The sequence below is a fragment of the Saccopteryx leptura genome, chromosome X (assembly GCF_036850995.1).
Source record: "Saccopteryx leptura isolate mSacLep1 chromosome X, mSacLep1_pri_phased_curated, whole genome shotgun sequence".
Classification (NCBI taxonomy): domain Eukaryota; kingdom Metazoa; phylum Chordata; class Mammalia; order Chiroptera; family Emballonuridae; genus Saccopteryx; species Saccopteryx leptura.
In genome coordinates, this window is record NC_089516.1 from 18545577 (window position 1) to 18557818 (window position 12242).

At 42.7% G+C, this 12242-nt stretch overlaps 1 protein-coding gene across 1 annotated transcript; it reads left to right on the top strand.

Annotated features, from left to right (window-relative positions):
- The first annotated feature begins 4856 nt into the window (after positions 1-4856).
- On the top strand, positions 4857-5898 carry LOC136386217 (melanoma-associated antigen B3-like). The gene is made up of 2 exons (XM_066357724.1): positions 4857-4869; positions 5087-5898. Exons 1-2 carry the CDS (start codon positions 4857-4859, stop codon positions 5896-5898), a joined length of 825 nt encoding a protein of 274 aa, XP_066213821.1.
- The last annotated feature ends 6344 nt before the right edge of the window (positions 5899-12242 follow it).

Sequence of the window (12242 nt, forward strand, 5' to 3'; positions counted from 1 at the left end):
GGGTAGGTGACATTTTCTAAGGGTTTGACCTGAGGCTGTAAGTAGGAGGTTTCTGAGCTTTCAAGAGGCCAAGGTGAATATTACAAAGACCGAGGGTATCACTACTCCAAACACTAAATACACTATCAAAGTCATGCCTTAATCAGCTTCAAGAAATCACACACAGGCCCTGACCGGTTGGCTCAGCGGTAGAGCGTCGGCCTGGCGTGTGGGGGACCCGGGTTCGATTCCCGGCCAGGGCACATAGGAGAGGCGCCCATTTGCTTCTCCACGCCCCCCTCCTTCCTCTCTGTCTCTCTCTTCCCCTCCTGCAGCCGAGGCTCCATTGGAGCAGGGATGGCCCGGGCCCTGGGGATGGCTCCTTGGCCTCTGCCCCAGGCGCTAGAGTGGCTCTGGTCATGGCAGAGCGACGCTCCGGAGGGGCAGAGCACCGCCCCCTGGTGGGCAGAGTGTCGCCCCCTTGTGGGTGTGCCGGGTGGATCCAGGTCGGGCGCATGCGGGAATCTGTCTGACTGTCTCTCCCCGTTTCCAGCTTCAGAAAAATAAAAAAAAAAAAAAAAAAAGAAATCACACACAGGTATGATCAGAGGAAAACATCCTCACTTCCTTCTAGGGATCCAAAGTTTTGCTGGCCTTAGATCTAAAGATCAAGGGCATTATAAACCATGATATGTTTTGGCTAAAGCAATGACTGAGGGACAGTCCACTCCTAAATAGAAGGGATGAAAAAGAATCTGGTCAGACTCCTGGTTTCAACCCTTGAATACCCAAGACTTATGAAGCTAACCTACCACAACATTTATTTTTATGTGATTTATGGTATGTGCAATCCTTAGTTTAAATCTTCACATAAAGACACAAGTCCTTATGTGAAGCCAAGGTCCTCAAAGACTATAAGTCAGAAAATTTCCACTGCAAGGTCTGGGCAGGTCTAAAGATCCAGGTGATTTCATCTTTGTTCTCTGGAGAATCAGGGTCAAGGGGACCTTGGTCCAAGGGGCTGGCAGCAGGCCAGCAGAGGAAGGATGTTTCAATCATGAAAAGATTCAGGATGGGAAGCATAACCATTGAGTGAACCATTAACTGCATCATATATGGGTACCTTAAATTCCCTAAGTTCTGCTACTCAAGGAAGCCCAGACATTTCTGTCAGGCAGAGGAACCCTCTGTTCTTTGCTCATGGATCACAGAGAAGGTAAGTTTTCACTTGAACATTGTGGTCATAACTCAGCAGAGGGAAGGTTCTTACATACACATTTGAGAATCAATCAATATTAGAGTGTGACCCTGTGGGCACTTTCACAAGACGCCTCCACTTGGTTGTTTCAGCATTTGGCAGAAGCCAGGCAAGTACAGTCAGATGAGGCCAAATCAGTTCCTCCTCAGGGTCTTAGGTGGCTGAGCTTAGTGTGAAATAGGCCTCCAACAAGGCAGATAAGACACTCTGGTCCTAGCAGTGCTCAGCAGAGAAACTGAGTGAGGAATGAAGGACCATCCACCCTGAACAGGGAAGTGAGGTTTAAGTCAATGGTCAGCAGGAAAGAGGGCTCTCAGTAGCTACCTGGAACCCAGTGACGTCTCTCATGGAACTGCAGATCTTTAACGTCCAGGACAGAGAGGGCTCAGGGAAATGTCAGTTCTGGGCGCCCTTTGGCTGATCACCATCTTACATCATACTTGTGGCATCTAAGAGGTTGGAAGTGTTCAATTCAAAGCAGCAGCACCTTGTGGGGGCTAAAGTTATCCTGATGATTGTGAACAGAAAGCACTCTACAATCCCAGAAAACTGTATAACCTCTCTAACCCCTGTCATTAGCCATACCGAAAGACTCTTCCAATTCTGAGGTACATCCCATTTGTGTCACTTAATTAATTTTTTGGCTCCATGCTGCAAAATGCATTTCACGTGTCAAAAAGCAAGACTTCATAATCATAATTTGATTTGGTGTACATAGACCAAGAATAAAAAATAAAAATATCAAAACATGATGTATGAATAAAGAAAGAAAAAGTGATATTAAGTCACAACATAATTTATAAAAGTAATGTCAGTAAATCTGGGAATATCAGGAGCTCACAATATTATCTGCCTCTGGCCCTTCCCTATAAAAAGAAAATCTACTAGATGCAAAGTAAGCAAGAAGCTAAGCATAGTTAGTGAAGAGAAGGAAGAGGTCAGTGTTTACTCTGATAAAACATCACCATTCCTGGGCCCTCTAACTTGGCTGCAGTTTCCCATTTCATATTACTCCTAACCCCACTCATTCCCTGCTCTTTGGCAATAAAGAGACTCCTGGTGAGTTATCAAGGATATGGCATTCCCCAAAAAACCTTTCAAAGAAAATATAAGGCCCTGGCCGGTTGGCTCAGCGGTAGAGCATCGGCCTGGCATGCGGGGGACCCAGGTTCGATTCCCGGCCAGGGCACATAGGAGAAGCACCCATTTGCTTCTCCACCCCCACCCCCTCCTTCCTCTCTATCTCTCTCTTCCCCTCCCGCAGCTGAGGCTCCATTGGAGCAAAGATGGCCCGGGCGCTGGGGATGGCTCCTTGGCCTCTGCCCCAGGCGCTAGAGTGGCTCTGGTTGCGGCAGAGCGACGCCCCAGAGGGGCAGAGCATCGCCCCCTGGTGGGCAGAGCGTCGCCCCTGGTGGGCATGCCGGGTGGATCCTGGTCGGGCGCATGCGGGAGTCTGTCTGATTCTCTCTCCCCGTTTCCAGCTTCAGAAAAAAAAAAAAAAAAAAAAAAAATATATATATATATATATATATATATATATATATATATAATTTGAGTCAAGAGCAAGACACTAATGGAAAACACTGAATAAAGCAATATCATATAGTCAGAGGAGCCTCAAGGAGCTTGGCTTGTGTCTCCTCTTCTATCATGAAGGGCAAAGAAGGGCTGTCAGATTGAACATTCCCTCAGTTACTTTTAGGGCTTTCAGGGACATGAGAGAGTTGGTCTACATTGGCAACCTTAAGTTGAAAGAGAATGTAGTCCCAGAAGCCTCCCAGGAATCAGGGTAAGCATCCTGAGTGTGAACTGAGGGCACAGCCCTACCCTGAACTCAGAGGCCCCAAGGAGCTGGATCCTAATGTCATCCCCGGAAGGGCACAGTCAAGAGAGCCTCATTCCCTGACTTTCCCTCTCTGGCTCCTCAGTGAGGGCTGTGATCTCTGACTGTAAGAACTAAGAGAGTACAGGGAGACATTCGAAGTCCCTGTCAGGAAACAAGGGCAGAATCCTAAATGTGAGCTGAGAATGACATAGACCCTAAGTCCGTGAGGTGGCACTGAGACTGCCCAAGCCATTCACTTTGAGATGCCTTGGGCAGGGCAGTCAGAACAATGTTATTGGATTGGTGTCAGAGATATGAGGTTTTGGGTTGCAAGAGAGGGTCCTCAGGAAGCAGAAAAGGTTTTTCAGGCCATTCCAGGAGTAAGGGTTAGGATACTGGGTGTGCAACAGGATCTGATAGGATCAAAGAGTACTCTGCCCTTGCTGGTTTCCCCGGGATACCTAAGAACTGTTTACATGATGTGACATACTCACTGCCTTTTGTGATGTCACATGAAGTCAAGGGATTTAGTCTGAGGATTAATCTAAGACTATGACCTGAGGCCAATAGTAGTAGGTTTCTAAGCTTTCTAAAAGCTTCAGTGAATTCTACAAAGACCTAGGGAACAAAATGTTACACAGGAGTGAATACACATTTCTTGCTCAACTTCAAGAAATCAAGGACAGGTATGGTCAGAGGAGATCATTACTTCCTTCTAGGTTCTCAAATTGGTGTTGGCCTTAGTATGAGTAGGTCTAAGTATCAAGGGGAAGTTATATACCATGACAGAGGTGGGTTGAAGCAAAGACTGAGGGACAGTCCACCCCTAAAAAGAATGATGACAAAGAATCTGACTAAGTCCATGTGTTAGTCCTTGAAGACCCGAGACAGGGTTATTGAGCTGAAGCTACCTCTACACATGTTTTTATTTGGGCTTTGAAATGTGAAATCTTTACCTTGAGTTTTCATTCAGCCAAAGAGGTAGGAACGCAAGGCCTTATATGAAGCCAAATAAGGAACCATAGTGATGACTGAGGACCTCAAAGAAAGCAGACCAGAAAATACCCACTGGAGGTTACTGTGCAGAGGTGATAATTTGAGGATCCACTTCACTTTATTATTGTGTTCCCCATGATATGCCACCAGTTGATGATTTTGTGTGTGTGTGAGTGACAGAGACAGAGAGAAGGAAAGATAAGGACAGACAGGAAAGGAGAGAGATGAGAAACATCAATTCTTTGTTATGGAAGCTTGGTTGTTCATTGATTCCTTTCTCATATGGGCCTTGACAGGGGGTCTATAGCAGACCGAGTGACCCCTTGTTCAAAGCAGCAACCTTGGGCTCAAGCTGGTGAGCCTTATTCAAGCTAGATGAGCCCACATTCAAGCTGGCGACCTCGGGGTTTTGAACCTGGGTCCTTCACTTCCCAGTTCTAAGCTCTATCCACTGCATTACAGCCTAGTCAGGCACCAGGTGATGTTCTTGAATGTAAAATAAAGGATTCCTCAAAATAAAAAAAAACTGTCTACCTCCTGCTGCTGCCTCAGTATGCCTGAGATAAGACTGGCCAGAGGTACCCTAAAGGCTCCTCAAGGCAGAAACTAAATAGAACAGGAGCCCCGTGGGCATTTAGAGCAGTACCTTGAGAGAAACTGTAAATGTATCCTTACTTACAATCAAGATGATATTTCTATGCCAAAGGTGCACACACTCTTTCTAACTACCTCTTCCAGGTGCCCTACCAACTGACTTCGTGTTAACTCTCCTGACCGTTGTTGCTGACCATATTCATCATGCTTCAGCAAGGTAGGAGTAAAAATCATCATCAAAATCATCAATAGGCCCATGATGAAGTGGGGAGTCCTGGCATATTTAAGGTAGCTGTCACAGTGGAAGACGACCCCCCCCCCGTCCTCCTAGTCTTCTATTGTGAATGAGAATCCCCAGAGCTTATCAGCTACTGATACAACTAGCATTTCCCAGGTGTCTCTGAGAGCCCCAGTGACCACCATTATCTTTTCAGGTGCTTTTCACACAAGATCTGAGGACAGCCAAGATGAGGAAGATTCCCATCCCACTGAGGTCTTGTGTCCTGACCACTCATGCAGTGATCCTCTAGCTGCTGAGGTGAATGTGTTAGAGAGGTTTCTTCTCACCAGATATAAACTGAATAAGCCAATTTTTGAAGAAGACATGTTAATGATTGTCAGTGAAATTCACCACGACCAATTTGCCGAGATCCTTGAGAAAGCCTCTTGGAGGGTGGAGATTCTGTTTGGGCTTGACTTAAAGGAAATGGACTCAAATAGGCACTCCTATGAACTTGTCAGCAAACTGAAACTACCCAACAATGGGAGGGTGAATTCCGGCACAGGTTTCCCCAAGACTGGTCTCTTAATGAATATCCTGGCCATGATATTCTTGAATGGCAATCGGGCCACGGAGGAAGAGTTGTGGGCATTCCTGAGTATAATGCGAGTGTACCCTGGAAAAAAACACATCATCTATGAGCAGCCAAGGAAACTAATTACGAAAGATCTAGTGAATCTAAAATATCTGGAATACCGCCGAATATCTAACACTAATCCTCCACAACGTGAGTTCCTTTGGGGTCCCCAAGCTGTTGCTGAAATAAGCAAATTGAAAGTCCTCGAATATTTTGCCAAGTACACCGAAAGAGATCCAAGGTCCTTCTCACCACATTACGAAGAAGCTTTGAGAGAGGAGGAAGAAAGAGCACAAGCTGGAGGGGCATCCGGAGCTGGCGCTAGAACCATCGGGCAGGAAGGATCCCATGGCCAGTCCACCAGGGTTTCCACTCCTAGTGATGTCTAGGATTTTTGGGGTTTTTTGGTCATCAAAAAAATATGACATCATACTAGCAAATTTCGTGGAAATGTGAAAGAAAACCACAGTAAATTTTCTGAGATAATGTAATGGGCAAAATAATAAATCTTCAGCCTGATTGTTCTTACTCCTTTCAGTCTTTTGTTTTGTATATTTAATTGATTTAGACCTTGACATGCTTAGGTTTTAAAGAATGTAGGAGGTAGTATATCTTAACAAGGTAGACCTCTTACTCCCTTCACTTCTAGTTTCCAAACCCACATTAGCATCTGCTCTTTGGAAAGCCCTGAGCCAGTACTGGAGAAGCTAGGATAAAGCCCCAGCCTCTGCTCCTAGAACTCTGCTAGCTAGGAGCATCAATCATTTAAGAAGGATGTTGAGAAACCTTCTATGGCTTACAGGAGAGTAAAAAGAGTGAGTGATTTGGGAGGCTTTCCCAGAAAAAGCAGTACATTGAAAAGTTTTGCCTCAAGACAGTTTAAGTTTGGGGATGCTGTAGGTTAGCCCCTGAGGAGTCAATATAAAATTAAGCTGTGTGGTGGAAAACATGCGGTAGTGGGGCTGGGGAGCAGAGGCCAGACCCTCAGATGAGGTGTCTGAGTTGAGACTGAACATATTTGAATGAAAAACTTCACTGTGATGTAATGTCTTAAATATAGGCCCAATATTATGTACTGCCCAAATACGTGGTCAAACAAACAAGGGTTCAAATTGTGGACTGCAAGTTCCCCTCCATAGTTGTCACTTGCAGATGAAGGTCCCTACCAAGACCGTCTTTATGAAGGAGACGAAGCCCAGATCTTGCTCACTCCTAAGTAGTGAGCTTCCCCTCCCTAAGAGTCTGGGGAATTTGCAAAGGATCTGATTACCTGCCACCATGAGAACCAGGGGTCACCTCATCCTCTTGATAGCACAAACCCAGCCTCCTGTAGCCTCTGCTCATTCACTGGTGCAACCCCATGTGTCACTGTGGGGCATGAGGTGTCCACCATCCCACCCTGTGAGTATATGTGATTCATAAATGGCTGTCTAGCTCACTTTACCTGGACAGTGTTCTGGTTTGGATGCGACATAACCACAGTGCGGATATTCCTTCCTCACCCCATGGGGTGAGGAAGAGGCCATTGCACATGCTCTCATGCATTAGTTTGGGACGCCAGATAACCCAGAAAGAACTCTCTGCCTGGGGCAGGGCATTAGTTATTTCAAGCTGCCCTAAGAAAATACCACAGTGTGAGGAGCTTAAACACATGAAAATAATTATATTTCACTGTTGTAAAAGCTAGAATCCCAAGATCTGGAACTTGGCAAAGTGGTTTAATCTAAGTCTCTCCCTTTGTCTTGCAGATGGTTACCTTCCTCATTTGGCTGTCCTTTTGTGTGAGTGCACGCTGGGTGTCTTATTATGTGTTCGCCATTCTTCTTATAAAGACAAAAATCACAAAGGTTGATGACCCACCCTAATGGATTCATTCTATCTTAACTATCACTTTAAAGATCCTGTCCCTAAGTATAGTCACATTCTGAGGTACTGGGGGTTATGGCACCAACATGAATTTGGAGGGACACAATTCTCCCCCAACAGGCAGTAATTAGAAGTGTCTCTGCTCCCTTCTCAGTGCAGGAAATACAGTACACAAATGGGTGTTATATTCACACTCTGTCTCTTGGACTGTCTGACAAATAAAGAGAAGCTATATTGAGGTGACAGGCACAGAAGGCACTGTGTTGACACTTTCTCCTTTGAACTGGTAGAATCAGATCCCATTGCATTAAAAGAGCGTTTTAATTACAGTGTCTTGAGTGTCATTAGGCAAAGTCTAAGAGAGGGCTAGATTTTGGAAGGAAACACATAAAAATAAAACAATACTGGTTTAGATGGAAGGTTAACTGGAATGGCCTGAAAGATTTGGTTCTTGATAAGATTCTAGAAACTCTGAATTGCAACCAGGTGTGGGTAAAAACCCACTAAACCCATTTAAATAATAAATGCTCTGTTGGGGAAAAGCAATTCATTTTATATTCTAAAGCAAATTTTTGGATGATTTGGTATTCTTCTAACTGAAGCATTGCATTTTCTCTAACATATCCTGGCTTCAGGGAAAAAAATTCATTTCTAATGAGGATGATACTGCCTAGGTAAGAATCTTAACTGACATTCATTAATTGCCCAATATGTGCCTTGACATATTCTTTACCTATAATACATGCATTCCCACAGTCTTACAAGATAGGGTTTATCATAATTGGCAGATGAAGAACTTGCTAAATTTTGACAGTCACAAAGGAGTAAGTGACAGGACTAGTGTAGACCCCTGCTCTGATTTCATCTGGGGCACACACTATCCACCACTCCCACCCTGGAGAAGACCCTGTGTATCTTGTTTCATTTTTCTTCTCACTCTTGCAAATATATCTCAATTAAAAAAATGTGCTCAACATAGTTGATTGGAATGCATAGTCACAAAATAATACCAAACAAATGAGAAATATGAATAACGAAAGGAAGAATATAATATCTGTTAATAATACGATCTTGTAAGTTGGGATCTTGTGAAATTAGCTGGCTCAGCATGTTTCCTACAGTAAGTAAATCTTTTAGAAAACAAAGTCACCGCAATAAATTCAAAATAAAAATCATAAGAATAATGAAAAAAATAAAAAAGAGGTTTTTTAAAAAAATAATAGTACATAAAAGTGCTTAAAATTAACCCAGAGTGCTCTAATAATGGTCAAAAAGAGATGAAAAAAAATACAAGTTATATAACTGGCTGAGTCTGGGTCTTAAGAAGAGAAGAACGTAGGTTTTAGGTGTGTGTGTCTGTGTTTGTGTTCTGACAGCCCACCGTCTACCCCAAGTTCTCTACCGAGTTCTTTAGCTTCCCCATGTCACATGACTCCTGGTTACACAGACTTACAAAGACATGAAGTAGGAAGATTACTTAAGAGTTGCAGGGATACAGCGCTTCCCAGGAAGACTTTCATTAAAGAGGCAGGAGACAGATGAGGACTTGGATGAATTCAGTCACTCACCATCATCTGCTCTTAGGTCTAGGCTAGCAGGCTGACCTGGGCAGGGAACACCTCTGGGAGATCAGGGCTTTGTTGTAAGGGCAGTGGCCTAAGGATATGTCCTAGGTGCTGAGAAGCATGTAAATAACAACCCTTTGTGACTGAGGGTACTCTCCACCTCCAAACAGACCAGGGCTAGAGATCACACCCAGTTACCACTGGTGATCTGCATATAGCGCTTGCTCCCACCTAGGGCATTTTAGGAAGTGAGAGACTTTATTTAACTCAGGCAGGTGGCTTCAGGGTCTAGCTGGAGTCAAGGTGAGGAGAATGAAGAATGAGGCAACCACCCATCCGAGAGGCCTCTGCCACTCCCTACGAAGCCCATTCCTGTTCTCAAATCTAAAGGGCCCTGGGCTCAAGTTCTGTAATCTGGAAATTTTACTTAGTTTTATTAACACCGGTGAATTTTTGGTTCAGTTACTGTTCTTTGTTCAAGAACACTACATATTCTATGACGTCTCTTGGATTCAAAAATATTCCGTGGTAGGTGGGTGGTATCATCTGGGATCAAAATAAAAATATTAATTGCCATTTAAAAAAATACTGGGCAAAGTTTGTTAGTCAACTTGCCTTGTGTTTTATATACAGTATGTACATTTCAACAGCCCTGTAAGTTAAGGCTTACCATATTCCTAGGAAGAAGAAGAATTTGAGATTTACTCAAGATTATGAGGGGTTAGTAACAGAGCAGGGATGGGACTCCTGGCCTGAAATTGTCCAGAGACCACACAGTATTGCACTCTTCCACAACCTAGGTAGTCCTTAGATCTGTATCTTAATTCATTTTTGTTCACAGTTTTCCAAAAATTATCTTAAGAGAAAGAAAAGGGCACTTCCAGCCATTTATTAACAGCAGTGCTATTCAATAGTACGATATGTATGAGACTGAATTGAAATTTGGAGATTGCATTGGGTTTTATTTTCCCAGGATCCTACTGACTGTTAACTCTGCCCGGGAGCTGGTGTTTTATCCAGCTCCAACCCTTTCCATCACTCCAGCTCCCTTCCATCACTCTGCCTATCTATATCTCTGTATTATGTATATATAATTTCATGAATCCTTCTACACTCTCTGATCCCATCCCCTTATCCCCCCTCCCTCCAACCGCTGCCCCTCTGGTCCCTGTGATCTCTTCTCTGCCTCTATTTCGTTCCTCAGCTCACTTTGTCCATTAGATTACACATATAAGTGAGATCATATAATGTTTGTCTTTCTCTGTCTGGCTTATTTCACTTGGTAAGATTCCGTTCTCTTTGATGCCTGCCTTCCAGCTCTGGAACCTGACCTGCTGACCAGCTCTTCACTTCAGCCTCCTCTGAGGGAGGGTATGCTCTCAGTAGACAAACAGCCCATATCATCTGCTCTCCCCTGACTTAGAGCCTCCCCTCTCCCCGGCTGTCTCTTCCTTCACCGTGGATGACTATCATCTTCCTATTCCAGGATATATGATATTTTTGGATATTTTCAGTCACCCTCTTTTTCTCTCCAATCCCGTTGTTTTTAAAATGTTATTATTTTTTAATATACTTCTCAGTATAAATTTATAAACCATTTTGTTTATACATTTACAGCTGTGCATCAAGTCTACTAGAGCTTTTATATTTTATTAATTATATTTGGAATCTTTTCCTGTAATTTTTATCCCATACAAGAAAAATGGCATCTGAATCAGTATTGCTTTGGAAATGTGAAGAATCTCAGGAGTAAAAAGGTAGAAGATCATGATATAGAACAAAATAAAGTTAAAGATTATTAATTTCTGTCTTTCTTACCTTTTTAAACTCATACTGGGTGGGGCCAAAGTTTTACAATTGTGACAATACAAAAATAGAGTTCATTCTTGTATTATTATTTGTTAATTATTGTATTAGTTTCCATACGATCAACTTTAAATCTACTTTTGGCCCCTCCAAATAGTTCAGTAAAACTGAAGGCCATATTCTCAAATTTTCTTTGCTTGTTTAAGAACTTAAGAGAAATTAAATGTTAAGAAATCTAATCATATACCCATATTTCTAATTATTTTTTATTAATTTTAATTTATTGTGTTTACATGGATTCAAGTGTTCTTCCAAATACAACTCCCTCACCTCATACCCCCTTGTCCTCCTCTTCTCAACACTCTCCCCCCTTCCTTCTAGGATTTTCCATCTTGCTATCTATATCTCTGTATTATGTATATATAATTTCATGAATCCTTCTACATTCTCTGATCCCATCCCCTTATCCCCCCTCCCTTCAACCGCTGCCCCTCTGGTCCCTGTGATCTCTTCCCTGCCTCTATTTCGTTCCTCAGCTCATTTTGTCCATTAGATTACACATATAAGTGAGATCATATAATGTTTGTCTTTCTCTGCCTGGCTTATCTCATTTGGCATAATAGTCTCCAGGTCCATCCATGCTGTCGCAAAAGGTAAGATTCCGTTCTTTTTGATGGCTGCATAGTATTCCATTGTGTATATGTACCACTGATTTTAAATCCACTCATTCACTGACAGACACTTGGGCTGTTTCTAGATCTTGGCTATTGTGAACAATGCTGCAATAAACATGGGGGTGCATATCTTCTTTTGAATAAGTGATTTGGTGTTCTTAGGATATATTCCTAAAAGTGGGATAGCTGGGTCAAAAGGTAGTTCCATTCTTAATTTTTTGAGGAAACCCCATACACTTCTCCACAGTGGTTGCACAAGTGTACATTCCCACTAGCAGTGCAAGCAGGTTCCCTTTTCTCCACACCCTTGTCAACACTTATTGTGTGTTGTTTTATTAATGAGCACCATTCTGACTGGTGTGAGGTAGTATCTCATTGTGGCTTTAATTTGCATTTCTCTAATGATTAGTGACATTACACATTTTTTCACATGCCTATTGGCCATCTGTATGTTATGTCCTCTTTGGAGAAGTTTCTGTTCAGTTATTTTTCCCATTTTTTAATTGGATTGTTTACTTTCCTGGTGTTGAGTTTTAGAAATTCTTTATAAATTTTTGTTATTAACCCTTTATCAGACATATTGGCGAATATGTTCTCCCATGGTGTGGGTTGTCTTTTTATTTTATTCCTATTGTCTTCTGCTGTGCAAAAGATTTTTAGTTTGATATAGTCCCATTTGTTCATCCTGTCCTTTATTTCACTTACTCATGGAGATAGATCAGCAAAGATGTTGCTACGAAAGATGTTGGAGAGTTTACTTTCTATGTTTTCTTCCAATATGTTTATGGTTTCACGACTTACATTTAAGTCTTTTATCCATTT